We start from the raw sequence: 17,460 nt of genomic DNA on the forward strand, positions 1-17,460 counted from the left end.
TTCAACACATGCTTCCTCCCATTCCAAGTTTGTCTTTGATTACCTCACTAATGAGAAGAGGCAACAAACTAAAAGCAGGCCTTAACTATTGACTCATCAGAGCCTATGCATGTTTTTTCTCTGAATTGCTCAGCTGATGTCAGCCCCTCCCCCAATGCAATGCAAGCCTATGTGTGCACACAACATGCTCATTTCCATAAGGAAAATAGTTCGGTAGACTGGTTCAGAGCCAGAGGGTGATTATTTGTTTTGTTAAATTGGGTAATTAACTTGCCACCGAGCTGGTATTTGTAGCTCATTCAAAATAGTTTGATTCATTTTTTTTTATTTAGCAGTATAACACTGCGAAAATAATAGTTGTTTATGAAATAATAGAGAAATTATTGGCGAGTCGTCAAAAATGCCACTAACTACACAAGGCTTGAATAAACATGTTGCATGTAATCTGAACTGGATTTCTGCTAGCAGACGTTCAGGTTTCTTGGCGGATGGGTACAGGATAGGATTTAATGTATTCCTCTTTGTAGGTGACAAGGCGTGTGCTCTTGACTTGTATAGATTCTTTGAGTCATCTGTAAGCTATATTTGAATACATATGATTACCTACAGACAATTTTCTTTATGTGACTTTTATATATAGCTTTTAGGCCTACTTCTACTTCTTTTTGTTCCCCAGCTGTCCAGTTTCCTCAAATCCTTTTTAAGCACACACTGCACAACCATCCTGAAATATACTTGGAGCTTGAAATTCCCATAAGTCTGTGTTAAGTTGCTTAATAAACACAAATATGATCAGGTAAGAGTACTGTCTCAAGAAAAATGCTGAAAGACCTTCAGAAAGCCTGCAGAACTATTGCTCAAGACCACCTTTAAAAAAATAAAGTACAGTAAGAAAGTCCTGGAGCAAAATATAAATAAATGAGGGGTGGTTTAAGAGTTTTTCACAGCGCTGTAGCTGATAGGATAAAGGGATGGATGCGCACCTTGTGGCCTTGACTGTGTGTGTGTGTGTGTGTGTGTGTGTGTGTGTGTGTGTGTGTGTGTGTACACACATAGCAGGACACAGTTTGTCTGTAATGATCGAGACAAGCTCTTTTATAATGTGAGCCTTTAAGTCCTTCAGAGATGATCTGTGTGTGTGTACAGTGTCAAAAGAGCTGTGTTGCAATGGGCTTGTTAGCGAGATTGTCAGCCAGAGAGAGACTTGACCTTACATGGTCTGTACAAGCTATTCTGTTGTTGCTGTCATCAGCCCCACTCACGCTAGTGGAAAATGGGTCTCTTTACTTTGAAAAGCAGTCCTAGCATAGAGACTTAAAAAACGATCGGTGTCACGTTGTTTTTCCCAAAACAAGCTTACTTTGCGTAGAGGTGAATTGCTAAATTGCTACAGTCTTCGTTGTTGTTTGTTGTTTAAAAAAAAGACTGTTTTTATTTATGTGTTGTTGTTTTGTTTTTATACTTTAAAGGAATCTTGTTAATGGTAGTGGTATTGTTGAGTACACCAGTGGGAAGTTGTATCTGCCAATCTTAGGAATTTGCACGTCCCTGTGAGAGAGTAAACAAGACCCCCATCAGACGTCAAACCCAAAAGAAGAAAACCTCTGAGAGAAGCTCGCCCGAGCTTTTTATGACTTAGTATGTTCCATGTAGGCCTGCAGTGTTTTTTGTTTTGTTTTTTTTAAATGGGACTTTGGATCTTTAGCCAATATTTTGTCATGTTCTCATCCCATCTCAGCTTGGTTTGTTTATGGTCTGGATCCTCACGCCACCTACCACTACAAGCAGCTACATGCAGGCTCCCGTAGCCACACACCACACCCAGAGCATGTCTGTGAAGTTGGATACACAAAGTCAGACTAACCCTCAAGTGACTTACCCACAAGTGTGCAAACGCATCAGGGCCAACAGAGGGCAACTCAGGACACACACTCACCCCACCTCCTGTCTGGCTTGCTCCTTTGCCCGCGCGGCCCCACCAGCCGTCTGCCAACAGGCGGGTTAATATTGCTACCAGCTGCAGAGGGGGTGATGCCAACCAATGCCACCCGGCACCAGGCCCAGAGTGGCCACACAAGAGCCTCTCCTCTCCTCTCGCACAGATCCAGGCCATTTCAGGACTGCCATCCATCCTAATAAATGACACTGGGCAGTGTATTACCTAGCATTGCGGCATGCAGTAACAGAGGGGGGGGGGGGTGCATGACAGACTAGCAAAGAAAAGCAGGCCTTCCATCACTCCTTTGCTTGCTCACTTGTCTCCTACACCTTTCCTAGCAACGCATCTCTGAGTCTGGCAAGTTGCTTTTGTTTTTTGTTTTTTTTCCCCCTCTTCTTGTTAGTTTGTGTCATCAAAACTGCTGCAAAAAACTCGACTTATCCTTGTATGACTATAGAGGTTTGCATAAGGATGCTGAGCAAGGGTTTCAAGGTAAACATCGCTAAGGTTGTAGAGGGACCACTGTACACACACTCACACTTTGGCACAGTATGTGATGCCTGTGCTGACTGAAACCGTTCTCGCACATGAACTTGAGGGAACTGAGAAGCTTCCTGACTAGCGCAAGAAAGCAGGACACAATATGACCTCTCACAGACTATTAATACAGACTGTTGCTTGCTGTGCAGAGCACAGGACAGTCAGGCCTCGCGCAGACTTCGTACCAGGGAGTTGTCAGGTTTAAGATCCATGTGACTGCGTCGAACGTTTTCATTCTTGCGAGCCGTTTTTCACACATGCGCTGCAGTGTGAAAAACTGCTCGAGTCAAAAAGGATGTAGCGCAGAGGGCGAGCCAAAAATCACGGTGTTACATCATCGCTGGACGGTTTCCACTGTCTAAAAGTAATAACAGTAATTTTGTTTGTGGAACAGTTTTGTTTTCGAATACAGCAATTTCAAACGCATTAGGTGATTTCTGAGTGTCGACCAATGGCCCTTGATTTCACTGACGAGGCTCACTTAATCTTCAGCGGATGCAAAATACTATCTCTCAAAAAGATCTCTGAAAAGTAGGCAAGTTTCTAAACCCATTTTATTTTAACCCACAGGACTGCTTTTTTTCCTTTTTTCTTTTTTAAATTTCAGAACAAATTGTCACAATACCTAAAAATGGTTTGTGTAGAGTGGCGAGTGTGAAAGCACATGAGCATTGAAGGTGTGAAAAGGGATATTTTAAGTCACTTTTGTAGCTACAATGACCGCATCTGACTTCATTGACCAGCCTGGGCCAAGGCTACCACTGTAGTGCATCAGCACACACAAACACAAGCTTTTTAAAGCCTGAATCGACTCACTTCACAACAAAAGGCGCTACCTTTTGAGCATATTAGATGGAAGAGATGCAAGAAGGGGCCTTAAAGATGAGCAAAGCAGGGTCAGAGGTCATCCACATTTGTTGAATTTGAAGAGATGCAAGCAGAATTCAGATAATAAAAACTTTTTTTAAATGTAGTTGTCTCTGTGATCAGCAAGAGGTTCTTCTACTTCTACTTCTTCTACTTCTTTATTGGTATCGGTCTCATACCACGTAAATACAGTAACAGTATTGCTGATTCCAATATTGATGCTTTTAACCTATAAAGGCCGCTTATGCAGTATGATGTATAGACTTGTTAATTTGTGAATTCTGAAAATGTTTTAATAACCACTAAATCGCTGTAATCTTTCATTTTCACAATAATTAGCTAAGGCAAGTAAACACACACCACAAAACTGTTATTTTGGAGACCTGGAATGTAAAAACGCCTCTCTTAAAGGCACTTTGTGTGAGTTTCTGATGTTTTACTGTGCTATAGGCTATAAATAAAACTGATGTGACATTTCCCCGAGTGCATCTTTGCAGCATTATTTATTTTTTAATTTCCAAAAGAATTTTATTAAACACAGTTCAGTGAACAACCTACTGAACTTGGAGGATGGAAAGAGAGTATTGATCCTATCGCACTAGTATCAATCACAATACCGATACCAGCGTTGGTATCGATATTTTCGATATCTGAGTCCCCCCCCCCCCCCCCCCTCCCGCCGACCTCCAGTATTCATCCGGGTTGATCTGACCCCTCTCTGGCAATGCACACATCATGTAACTTTTCCTTTATGTGGGCAAGTCGTGCTCTCTTTCACACGCTCAATATCCTTTCAGTGCCATAGCTGTGGAAAGGTGGTGGTGGTGGTGAGGGATTAATGTGTCTTTTCTAGTAAAAGCAGCTCACCGTGCCTGTGCAGAATAAGACCAAATGAAGTTCGTGCCTCGGGGTATGAGTTGTTGTTTTTAAAGTAGACCCCGTTCTTGATGGCACTTGTGTGCTTCTTCCTGTCTGATTGTTTACAGCTTTACCGAACTGGATTCCAGATGTAATCCTGTGGTGCTCTCTCAGAGCGTGGCTATGTAAGGCTAACACGGAGAAAACAAAACAAAAAGTCTCCCTGAGGTGTTGCCCTCACAGCAACTTGGTTTCCTACAGAAGACGTCTTCCCCCAGTAGCAGACGGGTGCTGCATAAACTGACCAAAGGCTGGTGGTTTTCTGTGTATTCGTACGAGGCCTGTGAGCCTGCAGGCTGTTCCTGTCAGACGAGGCATGAGGCTAATGAGGTTACTGTGTTTCCTGTTTCTGCCTTCCTGTCCCCTCCTTGTTTGTAGGAGGGGGGGGGGGGGCTTCAACTCTGTGGCACGATATGTCTATACAGTCTAATGTAGGCCTACCGTTTCTTCATGCATATGAGAATACCTCATGTGAATTTGCGTGCACGGGACATGCACATCAGACTGCAGCAAGCATTTAGCACTATTTGTCTCTAGCAGTATCATAAGAGCTCGTAACAGCACTAGAATCTGTCAAATTAAAGCTGGCGGCTAGTAAAAGCTATGGGCTGCATCACTGCAGTTAAACGAATAAACCGAGGGAGTCGTGTTTCTGTCTGTCTGCTGTTTTTTCAGTTTGTTTTGGTTACTCATCTTTGGCGACTTGTTCATGATCATCATCATGCCTAGTTAGTTTTTGACCCTAGAGAGCATTAAATCATTCGAAAAACCAATTATGAGAAACCAAATTTAGCACAAGCTTCTATATGATCAATCTTACAAAACAAAGTGTCGTGGTAGCTGGCAAGCAGCTGCGCGACGAGGCTAACGCACACCTGTGGAAATGATCCCACTTTGCATTTTCCCTCTGGCATTTACATCGATTATCTAACAGAGTTAACTAAGATTCCACTCATCATTTCATAGGATTACTTTGGCCTGGAAGGTTTTTCTGTTCTCATTTAAAGTCTGTGTCTGTAAAATCTTACAATAATTTTCAAGAACTGTTCTGACTGCCTGATACCTTACCCATCCATCTGCTTTGCGGCCTCATACAATCTTACATCTTACGACACTTTCTTACCATATTTTCAATGATAAATGCACACGATGGCTTTCATAATCACGCACTCGGCAACTAGTGTCGAACATTCTGATCGGAACCTAAGAGCACATTTCCTTAGTTAATGAAGTAAGCTGTTGCCATTGATAAGAAGCCATACCTAATGTCTGTGTGTTTTGAAATGGAGCTCTGTTGGATGCGATCAGCAGCAGATTCTTCAGGGATCCTGGCGGAACAGCAGGGCGACGTAGCAGCCGCCGTGATGAATGGCAGCGTGTTGGGTAGCGCCGTTGATCAGAGCTTACTGCACGTGACCACAGTTGGAGAGCGTGCGTGTGTGTTTGTGCACGCGTGGTGTACAGAAATGAGTTAAACCTCTGGTCAGCGGCGTGCAGCCAAAGTGAAACTGATATTGTGACAGAGTTGGAGAGTAAATGTGTTGAATGAGGCTGTTATTATTAAACGAGAGCCATTTGTTGTGCAGTCTGTCAGATCAAAGAGGGAAAGTCTGCACACTGGTGTGTACATACACACGCGCACAGTGTTTTGTTTTTTTTGTTTTTCTTTTAATATTATATCTTAATGCACAATTCCTATCATGAGGCATTTTGATGTGTTTTGGCCTATTGTAAGGCCAGACGTGGCTCAGCGTGGCTCAGCCTACCAAATGTAACTTCACAGTATGAAGAATGTTCCTCATCTGAGCCCTAAAAGCCATGGCAACAAGGCTGTGAAGCCACTGCAAAGTTGATACCACGCCACTCCTTGAACATTTCACTTTATGAGAGACACTTAAAATTCCCTCAGCAGCAGTTCTGCTGTCCTGTCTCAGCTTGGCGACAGTCAAAGCTTTGAGTGCAGGTTTTTTCTTTTTTCGGCTAATGCTCCTCCAGTGTGGTGTGGTATGACGCGCACAGAGTAGAAAACCTACAACTCCTTCCACATGCTGTTAGGAAGCTTGAGTCGGTGTTCCAGGATATAGAAGAATTAGGCTAACGGCCCAGAATTCAGAAGAGGCTTCACCTGCTCATGTAGCTGGTGCTGCTGGAATTTATGTAATATTATGTGCTGTTTCTTCTTCTCTGCTTTTTCATGGTTGTTTGAGGGTCATTGGCACATGCCTTGTAGGAGTACCGGTCCTTTTTTTTGGCATGTTAATGTGGACTGAAGTAGATGCAGAAACGAGGTAAATTGCCCTCCATCCATGAGAAGCAACATTTTTATTTAGTGGGCTTAATGGAGATGCACACAGACACACATACAGGCTCTTCAAAGCTCTGTGACATTTATTTCTTTCAGTCAAATTAAGGTGTGTGTGTGTGTGTGTGTGTGTGTGTGTGTGTGTGTGTTAAAAGCTCCCACCCTCATTCCATCTCTCTCTCTCTCTGTCTCACTCTCCGTGCTCCACTTTTACCAGCCTGATAGCATTTAATGCTCGACAGGGCTGAATAGCTCTGGCAGTCTGTCACTTACGTGCACTCAGATTCAGACGGTGCGTGCGTGCGTGAATGTGGAAATGCAGACAGCTGATATGATTGACAGCGGGGAGACGCAGGAGGTTGGCGCGCGTCTCATACCGAGCCCGGCTCAGCACGAGCGGCCGTCGTGACCAGACGGAAGGCATTTTGTTCTCGTGGAGAAACGTTGATCTGCTGAATGTCGACAAAGTGACGTTCAACAGCATTTCTGCCCACGGGAAGATCTCGATTTTTAAAGTCTTCACGTTATCACAGGAGGCATCTTGTAGTCTTTGTGCATTTGTTTCCTCTCTCTTCTTCTGCAGATGGAAATACTCTGAAAGTGCTAGGGCTATCCCAGCATGACTAGTTTAAAGGGAAGAGGGAAGGCCCCTTTGGCTGTACAGATGTGCGTGTGTGTGCACACAGACACACATTCCATTGCAGTGAGCTTGTGGTATAATGAGGCGATTATATAGGGCCCCTTGTCCCAGGCAACCCCCGAAACCTTGTTCCGTTCGGCTATTCTCTGAGGTCCAAGCTGAGCTAAGCATCCGGTGTACTTGAAGCTGTAAGGGAAGTGGGGACCAGGATGTAGTTAGGATCGGAATGTAAATTTTCAACACAAACACATGCTTCATGCTTAAGGAAGCTGGCCTGGTTTTAGTTGATCTTGCTGATGTAGGATGAGGACAAGTGGGATTTTTAGGGAACAGCTGCCACTGTTTACACTCGACGTTGGAAATAAGCTTCAGAAAGGCAAAATAAGTTTTCTAGTTTTTCTTTATTTTCTTTTTAAGTGAATCACTGCACTGCTTAGATACTGCATATGTATCCGTCACTCACAAGGAGTCCCAGCAGTGCTCAGTCGGACATAATTTGAACCTTTTGCAGCCTCATCAGTACTCCCATTGCCACTCTGTCGCTGGTTTTTGTCTTTTTAATGGGTTAAATGTTTCAGATCCAGAAACGCTTGGTCATGAATGCGAGAGAGGCCCCAGTCATGTATTTGGGAATTAAATAATTGTTATCAACGTCATCTGCACTGCTTGTGAACCCTCAGCAGTCGAGTCCTTGCAGTCATCTGGGGACCATGTGTTAGTGGTAAGAAAGCTCAACATGTGCAGAAAGGAAAAGAGATGGGTAGTAGTGGTGTAGGGACCGTCCCCGACTACTAGAAAACAAAATCCCAGGCTCTGCTAAAATAGCATTTCTCCTCCATCTATCTGTCCTGCTATTGCTCCGTCCGTGCTCCAACAGGAAATGTGTTAGAATAACAGATTTTTTTGGGCCAGTTTTGTAGAGTGGATCGCAGCTTGCGCATGGCCCACATTCCTCTGCTGTGACATCCGCACAGTCGGCAGCAGCACAAAGCTATTTATAGAACCGCTAGCTTGTACACACGCACGCACACCCACACTTGCACAGAAATGTATGCACACGCAAGTGTGCGGATTTATACGTGCGGTAGACTGAAATGCTAACGAGTTGTGTTCATTCAGTAGTGGTGTCGCTTACATGTAGCTCTCTTGTGTTTTTAGTTATTCATGAGTTGTATATCATCTTGATGATAAAAAGAGAAAGCACGTATTGGGTTTAATCATCTCTTCTGTAGCAGCACCAGGGATAAACAGTGAGTCTCTGTGTTAAAGGCAGCTTCTGTGTGTGCGTATTTTGCTTCATGTTGTAATAAGTAATTTCTCTCTCTCACACACACACACACACACACACACACACACACACACACACACACACACACACACACACACACACACACACACACACACACACACTTACTTCTAAAAAAAGTACTTAACAAAACACTGGCAAAGTACAGCTTTGAGTTTTTGGCACTGGGGTATTTTTATACTGGTAATGAAATCAGACTGGGCTGGTGTTCAACATGCTTTTGTTGTGCGAAATGAATCCATTGTTTGCGTGTGATATTTTAATATGGGAGTTAAATATGGTCTCTGAGGAGATCTGTATTGTCACCGTTTATTCCCACTGAATGCTCAAGTAAAAATTTTTTTTTTTCTTTCAACTTTTTGAGTGGATGCCCAGAAGATTCAGAACCCCATCCTCCTCTCCAACTCTCTGCCCCTACCCTGGTGTCTTACACCACATTTAGAACATGTGTTCAGTCTCCATTCTGGGTTATTGGATTTGCCTGCTTTGCAGAGAGGAGCATTTGAACGGGGGCTGGACTTATGAAGTGGAACCGGCGCCACTTTTTATCCAGCTAATGAGCTGGTGCTGATGCAGCGATGGATGTAATCCTGCGCAGACTCTTGAGGGCTTATGCCTGGCACAGTGCAAGACTGCTTTTAAACATTTGCGCAGTTCTGTTTATACACCTGTGTTGACCGGGATTATTCGGTTGTTGGCAAAACTCTAGTTTTGCCTGGCTACTGCTGCCCACCTTTAAGATGGGCTCCAGTTATACTTTGAGCCGTTTAAGCCAGCTCCAGGATAATGTCAGGAAATGGAGCAGAAAAAGTATTTTAAGAAGCCCAGTGGTTAAGCTGTTTTTTCTTTCCTTTTAGAGCTGTACTTCATACTTAAATTGAGAGCAACATCACAGGACATAAGAGATGTAATGATCTTATATGACACACTTTTTCATGCGCATTATCCCTATGGATGCTTTAAACCTATCCGCCTGCATTTATGTGTATCTGTGTGTGTTTTGTAGGATGGCTTACCTGTGTATTACAAAAGAGTTGGGGGTGGGGTTGCTCGGTGACAGTAAGCGCACAATTATCCTGAGGCATCACTTGGTTATACATACGCACTGTGTGCACCGAAAAGGTCCCCGCGCTCATTAGTGGAATTCCACTAGCCTGGTGGGAGCTAGTTGTAGGGTAGATGTGTGTGTCAGTGCCAGGTAGCTCTGTGTAAAAGCGGTCTCTGAAGAGTTCTGGCAATGCCTCACAAGCGCAGGCGCACACATACGTGCACACGCACGGTGTGCTGTGTTTGTCAGGGAAAGTGAGGTGCAGCTCGTTTTGGTTGTTTGAGTAGATGTTTCTCTTCTTGTCTCATGCTAAGCTTGTCCTCTGGTAACACGATGTATATGGTTATGGAGGGTTTCTGTAATGCTGACCAACATTTTGTCAAACACGCACACATGCAGGCAGGTTCTTGTGATCAGAAGGCCCATTTTTGTCTTGGGTCAGAAAATGGCTGTGGAAACGTGTTTAATTGAACTCGTGCAGCTATGAGCAAGTATTGGGAAGTTTTAGGTTAGAGCAGTTGCAGCGGAGCACAGCTTTAACCGTCACTTTTTTTCTTTTCGTTTCTCCCCTCGGTAAAAAGTCGGTCAGCATTTCTTCCCTGCATTTTTTTCCCCCCCAGTCTCGCATGTGTACACAGTGCAGGAAATATCTGTGGCAATCTGCCAACTACTGTGAGGAAACCACAGCGAAACAGAGAGGAAAAGAAATACAGATGAACTTTAAGGTCATTTTTTTTTCTCCCAATGCAGCTGTGTCTGGTGTTTTTGTGTGTGTGTCGAGCCATAGAATCTGTATATGAGAGCATTTGTAACCCTGAGATATACTGTCAGTGCTGTGTGTGTGTGTGTGTGTGTGTGTGTGTGTGTGTGTGTGTACATTTGGCCTTCTGCCACACCATGGAGGGAAAGAGTGCTAGTGAGCTGTCTAGGTAATTGGTGCTTACCTGGCAGGCTTTTGCACACATGCACACACAGACACACTCGCATGCACACACAGTGAATGGATTAGATGACATTAACTACAGGAGAAAATGGCATAATTGAATACTTCCCACTATCTGTCTCTCTAGTGTGTGTGTGTGTGTGTGTGTGTGTGTGTGTGTGTGTGTGTGTGTGCGCGTGTGCGCGCACGCGCAACAGTGTAATGAGTGACTGCACGTTACGCCCCCAAAAAATACCCGATCACCCTCTGTCAGAGGCTGCGAAGCATCAGTGCACTGGGAGGTCTGCTTGCATGTGTGTGTGCACATGCGAGCGTGTGTGTGTGTGCACGTGCAAGTGTGTGTCTTGTATAAAGGCAGACATGGCTGTCACCCACCAGCTCCATCATGTGCAGACACTCAGGTTTTAATATTTGCCCACCTTTCCCCTCACCAGCTCTTGAGGCCTTTCCCCGAAGGGTCCCCGGGCAGACCTCAGAAATCAAAACAAAGGCAGGAGCTTATTTTTATCCACCGAAGAGACGGAAACAACAAAGAGAATCTTCAGTTTTGTCAGTGTTACAGTCGTATCAACAGAAAACACTCAAGATATCTCTGCGACCTTTTAATAAGATTTAAATTAGACACCATATCGCTGAAGTTGGCATCTGGCCTGTAATCCAAAATTTGTACTGTGCTGGCTTATTTCTTTTTCCTTTTTAAATAAAGTTGTGTAAAGGCAACCCACCACTTTCACACTATTTTCTGCTCCTTCCTATCATATCTCAGTTGCATGTTTGATTGTGTGTAGAGAACATTTCCGACCCCAGGAGTCGGAAACAACGGGCTTATTCACTCGCCTGTGGGAGAATCCATACCAGTAGGATAAGATTACATCGCTCTCTATCTTCCACGCACACAGAAGTACAGTTTGTGTTCCCACAGCTCGTCATCTTTACTCCCCTGCTTCTGTTTTTTCTTTCCTTTTTTGGACTTTTTATTTATTTATCTTTTAGAATTTGTTTTAATACTATCGTTGTTATCTTGCAGCAGTAAAACAGTTTGATATGAGTGTTATTATAATTTTTTTTCTCGATGTGGAATTTTAAATATTTATTTTTAAAATAATGCACCCAATAATGCAGTGTCCGCCAGCCACTTAGCAGGGCCAGCTCCAGTGGTCTGAGTCAACTGGATGAACAAACAGTGTGCTCCCACACAAGTCTGCCTCTTTACATTTGACTCAGACAGAAGGAAATGTGCTTGCTGAGATGGGTCGACAGGACTAGAAATGTGCTTTTAATTCAGATAATTAGCATACATTACGTTTTTTTTTGGTTACATAAAAGCAGCAAATGTTTTCTTTTCTGATACTTAACAGCTGAAAACCACTCGCCCCATGACTCGAGTAGAGAAAAGCTATTTCCAGCTTCCATTATTTATTAATACCTCTTTGTTGTTGCGCATGTCCTAATCTCATTTCCTTTAGTCATTAGCGTTGTTCGACATCAAACACAGCTGTCAGAGCAATGAGTTTAAGCAGCAAGGGAGGAAAGAAGTATGGTGATTGCTGTTGGACACTCACTAAAGACCCTTTTAAGAATGCTCTTTGCGCTGGAATATTTTTTTCCAATAAGCCGTTAAAACTCTCAGTGCCAGCAATGAGTGTTTCCAATAACTTTCCCTCCATGTGCTGCAAATTCAACCATCTTGTGTTTGTTGCCCAGACCGAGTTGAATGGGTCATGTCTCGGAGAAGGATGTGCGCGTGCGTGTGTGTGTGTGTGCATGTGTGACTCCTGGTGACCTCTTTTGACAATAACAACTTTTGTCTCGTTCTCACTGGGAGAGATTAGCAACGCATAAACTCGCAGTCCCATGATGCCTTTTTCATTTGCTTCCTACCTATTCATCGCTTTAATGCTCTCCGATCACGGCGTTGTGGGGAAAATGCGACCCCTTAATGTATTGTTATGCAAATGTGTTGCCCCGTGTGTAAGCTAATGCTATGTTATGCTAATAGTGTGTCATGCTAATGTCACTATGTAGTGAGAGATGTTGGGGAAGGATGCAATAAGAACAATATGGAAGGGAGTCCCCATTGTACTCGGATCTTTTTATTTGTTTTTTCTCCTCTCTTTACTAAATCTATCATAACTCCTCACACATTAGCACAGCCGTCACCCAAAACTCGGATTATTTATCTGATGTTCTTCTTGATTTAGCTATATTTAGTTTGTATTGTAAGCTAACAGCTTTAACTGTTTCTCCACTCTGTTAGGTCATTGTTACATTGCTAACGCCATATTTTTAGCTAAATAATTTACAAGTTTCATAATTTTATCTTATATTATTACAAATATCCACTGTGCCTTGCTAATACATTCGTTTGTTTATCCACAGTGTTAGCTAAAAATTTCAACTTTTACAAGTACTTTAATCAAACTAGCCGTTTTGTTCTGTTTTGACCATCTGTTTAAAAAAATTGCATTCCTTATTTCTGCGTTAACTATTCATAAAATAATTTATAATTAGTTTTCAGTTTTCATTGTCTAATTGTAATAGCTTGTTCATAGTTTAGCTAAAAAAACAACTTTTTTTCCCCCCTTAAGTAATTCCTTAATTCTTGGTCATTTTTGGAGTTTTTATGCTACACTGAATGTGCTGAGTAATTATGTGGTTATCTCCTCATAAAAATGTGAAAATGTACAGACTTTGTTGACGTTAGTTTTAGCTTTCTTTTGTTTTGAGACAAATCTAAGCCTGGCTGCCCTGTGAGCATTTCCTGACCTTGACCTAACGCCACACTACTTTGGAAGTTCTGTTGCCCTGCAAAAAGAAACAAAGGAAATGGCCCGCCATAAACAGCTGTCCAACTTACAAATACTGTCTTTTATTATGTGCTTTTCATGTTCTTGTCTGCCAAGTTTTTTTTTTTTTTTCTTTCCAAAACATGATGTGAACAGAAACAGAGTTAATGGTTAGAGAAAATGGGGAAATGCACATTGCTTGTGGTTTTTCTCTGCGATGAGGGCTTATACTAATCCATTTTCACCCTCTTGATATCTTCACAGGATGACAGTGATGGGATCCCGTGGTCGGAGGAGCGGGTTATGCGAAAGGTGCTTTACCTCTCCCTAAAGGAGTTTAGGACTGCACAAAAACGGCAGCTGGATGGGGATGGAACCACAAACTCTAATGGTGGGTTTAAGTCCACCTCCTTAATGCTCTAAGGAGAGCATTAAGGAGGTAAATGCAATACTGCATAGCTCATCTTTGCACTAACGTTTTCTTTTGTTACTGTCTCTGGGTTGGGTGCTACAAAAGAGCAGATTGAGTAGATGTGTAGGTGTATACTGTACAGCAGTAATACTTTGCTGAATTAATCAGTGTTAAAGTGTGAAATAAGGTAAACTGGCCTATTTGTTCACATCAGCAGCATTCAGTAAGTGATTATACATATGCAAGTTTGCTGTATACTACAGATTAACCCTTAAGCACACAGGACTGGCTGTTTTGTTAATGGAATTGAGAACTCTTGGAGAACTGATTATCTTTCTCTGTAGGTTAAAACCTTTTGCAGGGACTTGTTGTGTTTCTACTGCGGGGACAAGGGTCTAAATAAAGGTCCAGAGAAATGACTTAGATCCTCAAAATAACCCATCTGAAAATTCAAGGACTTGGGTTTGCTGAAACTGCTCCGCTCCAGTCCATTAGGTGGTAGTCATGCAAAAACGGTGGTAATAGGATAGAAAGTGAGGCACAGGTGACACTTCTACACCACCTCCAAAGATCCCCAAACCAAAAGGTACGAGTGCGAGAGCAGGGATGTTTTTAGTAGAAACACACAAAGTTCCTCCAAGGTTCCTACTCAAGGATAATGGTTCCTCTAGTGGAAAAGTCCCGTTTGTGCTCTTTATGTAGCTGATGACTTTGCAAAGAGAGAAAAACAAATGAAACCAATTAGTGTGCTGTTAACAGCTTGCCACAGTAAAAAGAAACTGTGCAGAAGGTGTGCGAAGCTGAAAACTGTCACGCTGTTGTGACAGAATCAGAGGCAAAGAATGGCTGCAGTCATGTTTTGAGGGGGGGAGATGTCACAGTTGCTAGTTTGTTTGTTTTTTTTGTTTTTTTTTTTCATTTTCATTCATTATCCTTTTTGTTTCTGGTCACTGGGCCGTCTTTCGGGCCAGTGTCACATCCTCAAAGCTGAAAGCATTTCCCTCTTGTTTATAAAAAAGTTGTTTGTGCATCAAACACAAGGACACAGATGAGGTCTCCAGCAGTGCCACACACAACAAAACACGTGTATAGGTGTTGTTAATTCCACCTCCACTCAATAGCTTTACACATTTACACCCATCCTCGGGTCAGGGCTCATTAAAACACGAGCCTATCAGAAGCCTTAACTTGAGTTAATACCCGAAATTACTTACTAAAGACAGAAATCCAATCCCATGGTCGAAGCCTGCTCCAGAAACAGTTGAGGGAATTTGTGTGTTTTTAAAAAAAGAGAGGCTGAAACGACATGAGAAGAGTGAGTGCACAGGGGGGATGAACAGCTTGTTTTGAACCAAGCTGCCACCATGTCTTTGTTTGACACTGGTGTTCCTACACACACATACACTCACACACACACACAAAAGCCCTTAGCCAGCCAACAGCGGTGATTTGAACTTCACACGTGCCTCAGAAGCTATTCTCAGTTGACATTAACAGAACCCAGACGTGGAAAGAAAGAAACCAGGAGGGAAAAAAGAGCCTCTGAAAGTTCACGCCCAGTCTTCCAGCTCGGCAGAAAGAGAGACGGGCATAAACGGGGAGGTGGGAACCTCTTTTGAAATGTAGCTTATTCCTTTTCCTCGTTTCTTATTTTTGCCATTTTTTCTTTATTAAACACAAAGATTAAAAAAAAAAAAAAAAAAATCCTTTAGTGTTTCTGTCCATAGTGGTTCTGAGTGCCACCCCCTCCCTCCCCTCCTTGTGTGCCAGTACATCTCCGTGCGTCTGTCTGGCATCTCATAGCTGCCACTCCAGAGCTCCTCAGGGCCTTTTAAGCCGCCGCGGGTAGCTGACCTTATCGCCTGAATAAAAATGACTCATTAGAAAGCGTTGGCAGCCTGTCGCACCGGGGGTAACGACAGCAGCCCGCACTGACACAAAAGGGAGTCGGGCTGAATAGACGGGACCTGCTGTTTTAGAGCACCGTGGGTTAGCGAGGATTTGGAGGCAGTGCGAGCGGCACAGTTTCCTCTCTCGCACAGACATTGTGGTGAAACTGTCAGCCATTTTGGAGGATCACACTCAGCATGCACTACATCCTGAATGGGCAGCCCCTGCTGTTTTAGAGGACTGCGGGTTAGAGAGACTGGGCATATTTTGGGGCCAGACATGTGCCGCACTTTTCAGCCTCATGCAGGCGTCGTCGTCTGTGTGGAAGTATCAGCCATTTTGGATAGGACATTGATGAAATGATGCAAGGCAGGAAATTCCTTGCTTATTTACTTAATTGACAAAAAAATTTAAAGAGCGAAATTTGTAAAACTGATTATTTAAACTGAAAATGACAAACAGTCCATTTTCTTGGACTGGCATTTTCTTTTTAATCCCAATGACAGAACGCTGAAAAAATCAAGCTTTTCAGAGTGTTTTTGTCAATGGACGATTGAATTCATGTTATTTCAGATCTGATTGAAAGCGTGGCATCTGGTCGTCATCAAACCAAGCTTCTAAAGCAGCTTTTTGCCCCTACTTTGGGCATCTCTCCATCCCCATCCCCTCTCCCTTTCCTCTCTCCTCCCTCCTCCGTCACTGTGTGGCAGCAGCTATCTATTTTAGAGGGAGGTGTGGCGGCCTGTCAATCAGCCGCACGTGCCGGTCTATCTCCCGCCCACCCCAGCCTTCTCCCTGTCCATAACCAGTAATCATGCCATCTCCCCAGCCACTTTACCTTTTGCTAGCTGGCAGCCGTCCGTCTGTGTCCATCACACTTCCTGCCTCTCGTGCCTCCTTCCCTGCATTATTTATCAAATAGCATTATGCCCTTCTGCATCCCAGCTTCTGCTCATTAATCCACGCATCGCAGCCACATTCTTTCTCTTTTTTCCTTCCTACTTTTCCCTATCTCCCTCCATCCATTTGTCCTTCCGTTTGTCCCCCCCCCCCCCCTCCTCCAACGCAGGGTTTCCATTACACATCAATAGGACTCTGGTTACTGCCTTCTCCGCGAGCTCCTGTCTCCTCTCTCCCGCCTGCTGCTCAATCTCCTCGATTATGTATCTCCACGCCCACAGTCCCCCTTTTTTCTCCCACAGCTCCTTTCATCTGTCTACGTCTTTCTCGCCATCTACCTCCCGTTTCCATTTTGTCCTTCCTGTACTCTGCCCCTTCTGTCCCAAGTATCTACGCTACCTGTCACCCTAACCCTCTCACCCTTTTCCCCTTCCCCGCCCCGTTCTTCCGCCATTTGCCACCCTTCAGTCTCCTCTTCTTCTGACTCGTCAAAGCTATCTCTCTGTAGCCACATCCCTACCTCGCTATCTCGCTTACACCCACCCTTTCCTTTCCTCTCTCTCCATTTCCCTGAGTGCTATTGATGGAGGAACTGGCTGCTGGCCAAATTCCAGGAGGCGCTGAAGAGAGGGCTCCCTGTTTGCCCATTTCTCCGACTGTCCCCCCTCTCTCTCGCTCTCTATTTTCTTTTTTTCCCCTTTCTCGTCTGGCTGCCAGTCTCACGACTTGTTGTTCCTACCCGTTTTAATGCACATCATGGCCTTTCCCTCAGCTCTCAGTTTGCTGTCTCTCTGCTGTCTGTCTGCATTTCCCGTGCTGCCACCCGCTTGCACGTCCAGAGTGGCAGCCCGTGGCAGCTTGAAGCACTGTGTGGGACCTCTGTTCTCTCTCTGGTGATAAGATGCCGGACAGAGGACGACAGATGAAGGTATACCAGCACAGACAGGGAGGTGGTGATAAAAGAAAATC

The 17,460-nt window shown here is 43.8% G+C and overlaps 1 protein-coding gene across 2 annotated transcripts in view; it reads left to right on the forward strand.

The window, feature by feature from the left end:
- jarid2b (jumonji and AT-rich interaction domain containing 2b) overlaps nucleotides 1-17,460 on the forward strand; it is a 105,856-nt gene that overhangs the window by 35,408 nt on the left and 52,988 nt on the right. For both annotated transcript variants that reach the window (XM_026155637.1, XM_026155636.1), the window contains one exon: nucleotides 13,554-13,680. In XM_026155637.1, coding sequence (XP_026011422.1) covers nucleotides 13,554-13,680 — 127 coding nt within the window. Of the gene's footprint in view, nucleotides 1-13,553; nucleotides 13,681-17,460 lie in introns of those variants that run through there.

The sequence above is a fragment of the Astatotilapia calliptera genome, chromosome 22, assembly GCF_900246225.1.
Source record: "Astatotilapia calliptera chromosome 22, fAstCal1.2, whole genome shotgun sequence".
Classification (NCBI taxonomy): Eukaryota; Metazoa; Chordata; class Actinopteri; order Cichliformes; family Cichlidae; genus Astatotilapia; species Astatotilapia calliptera.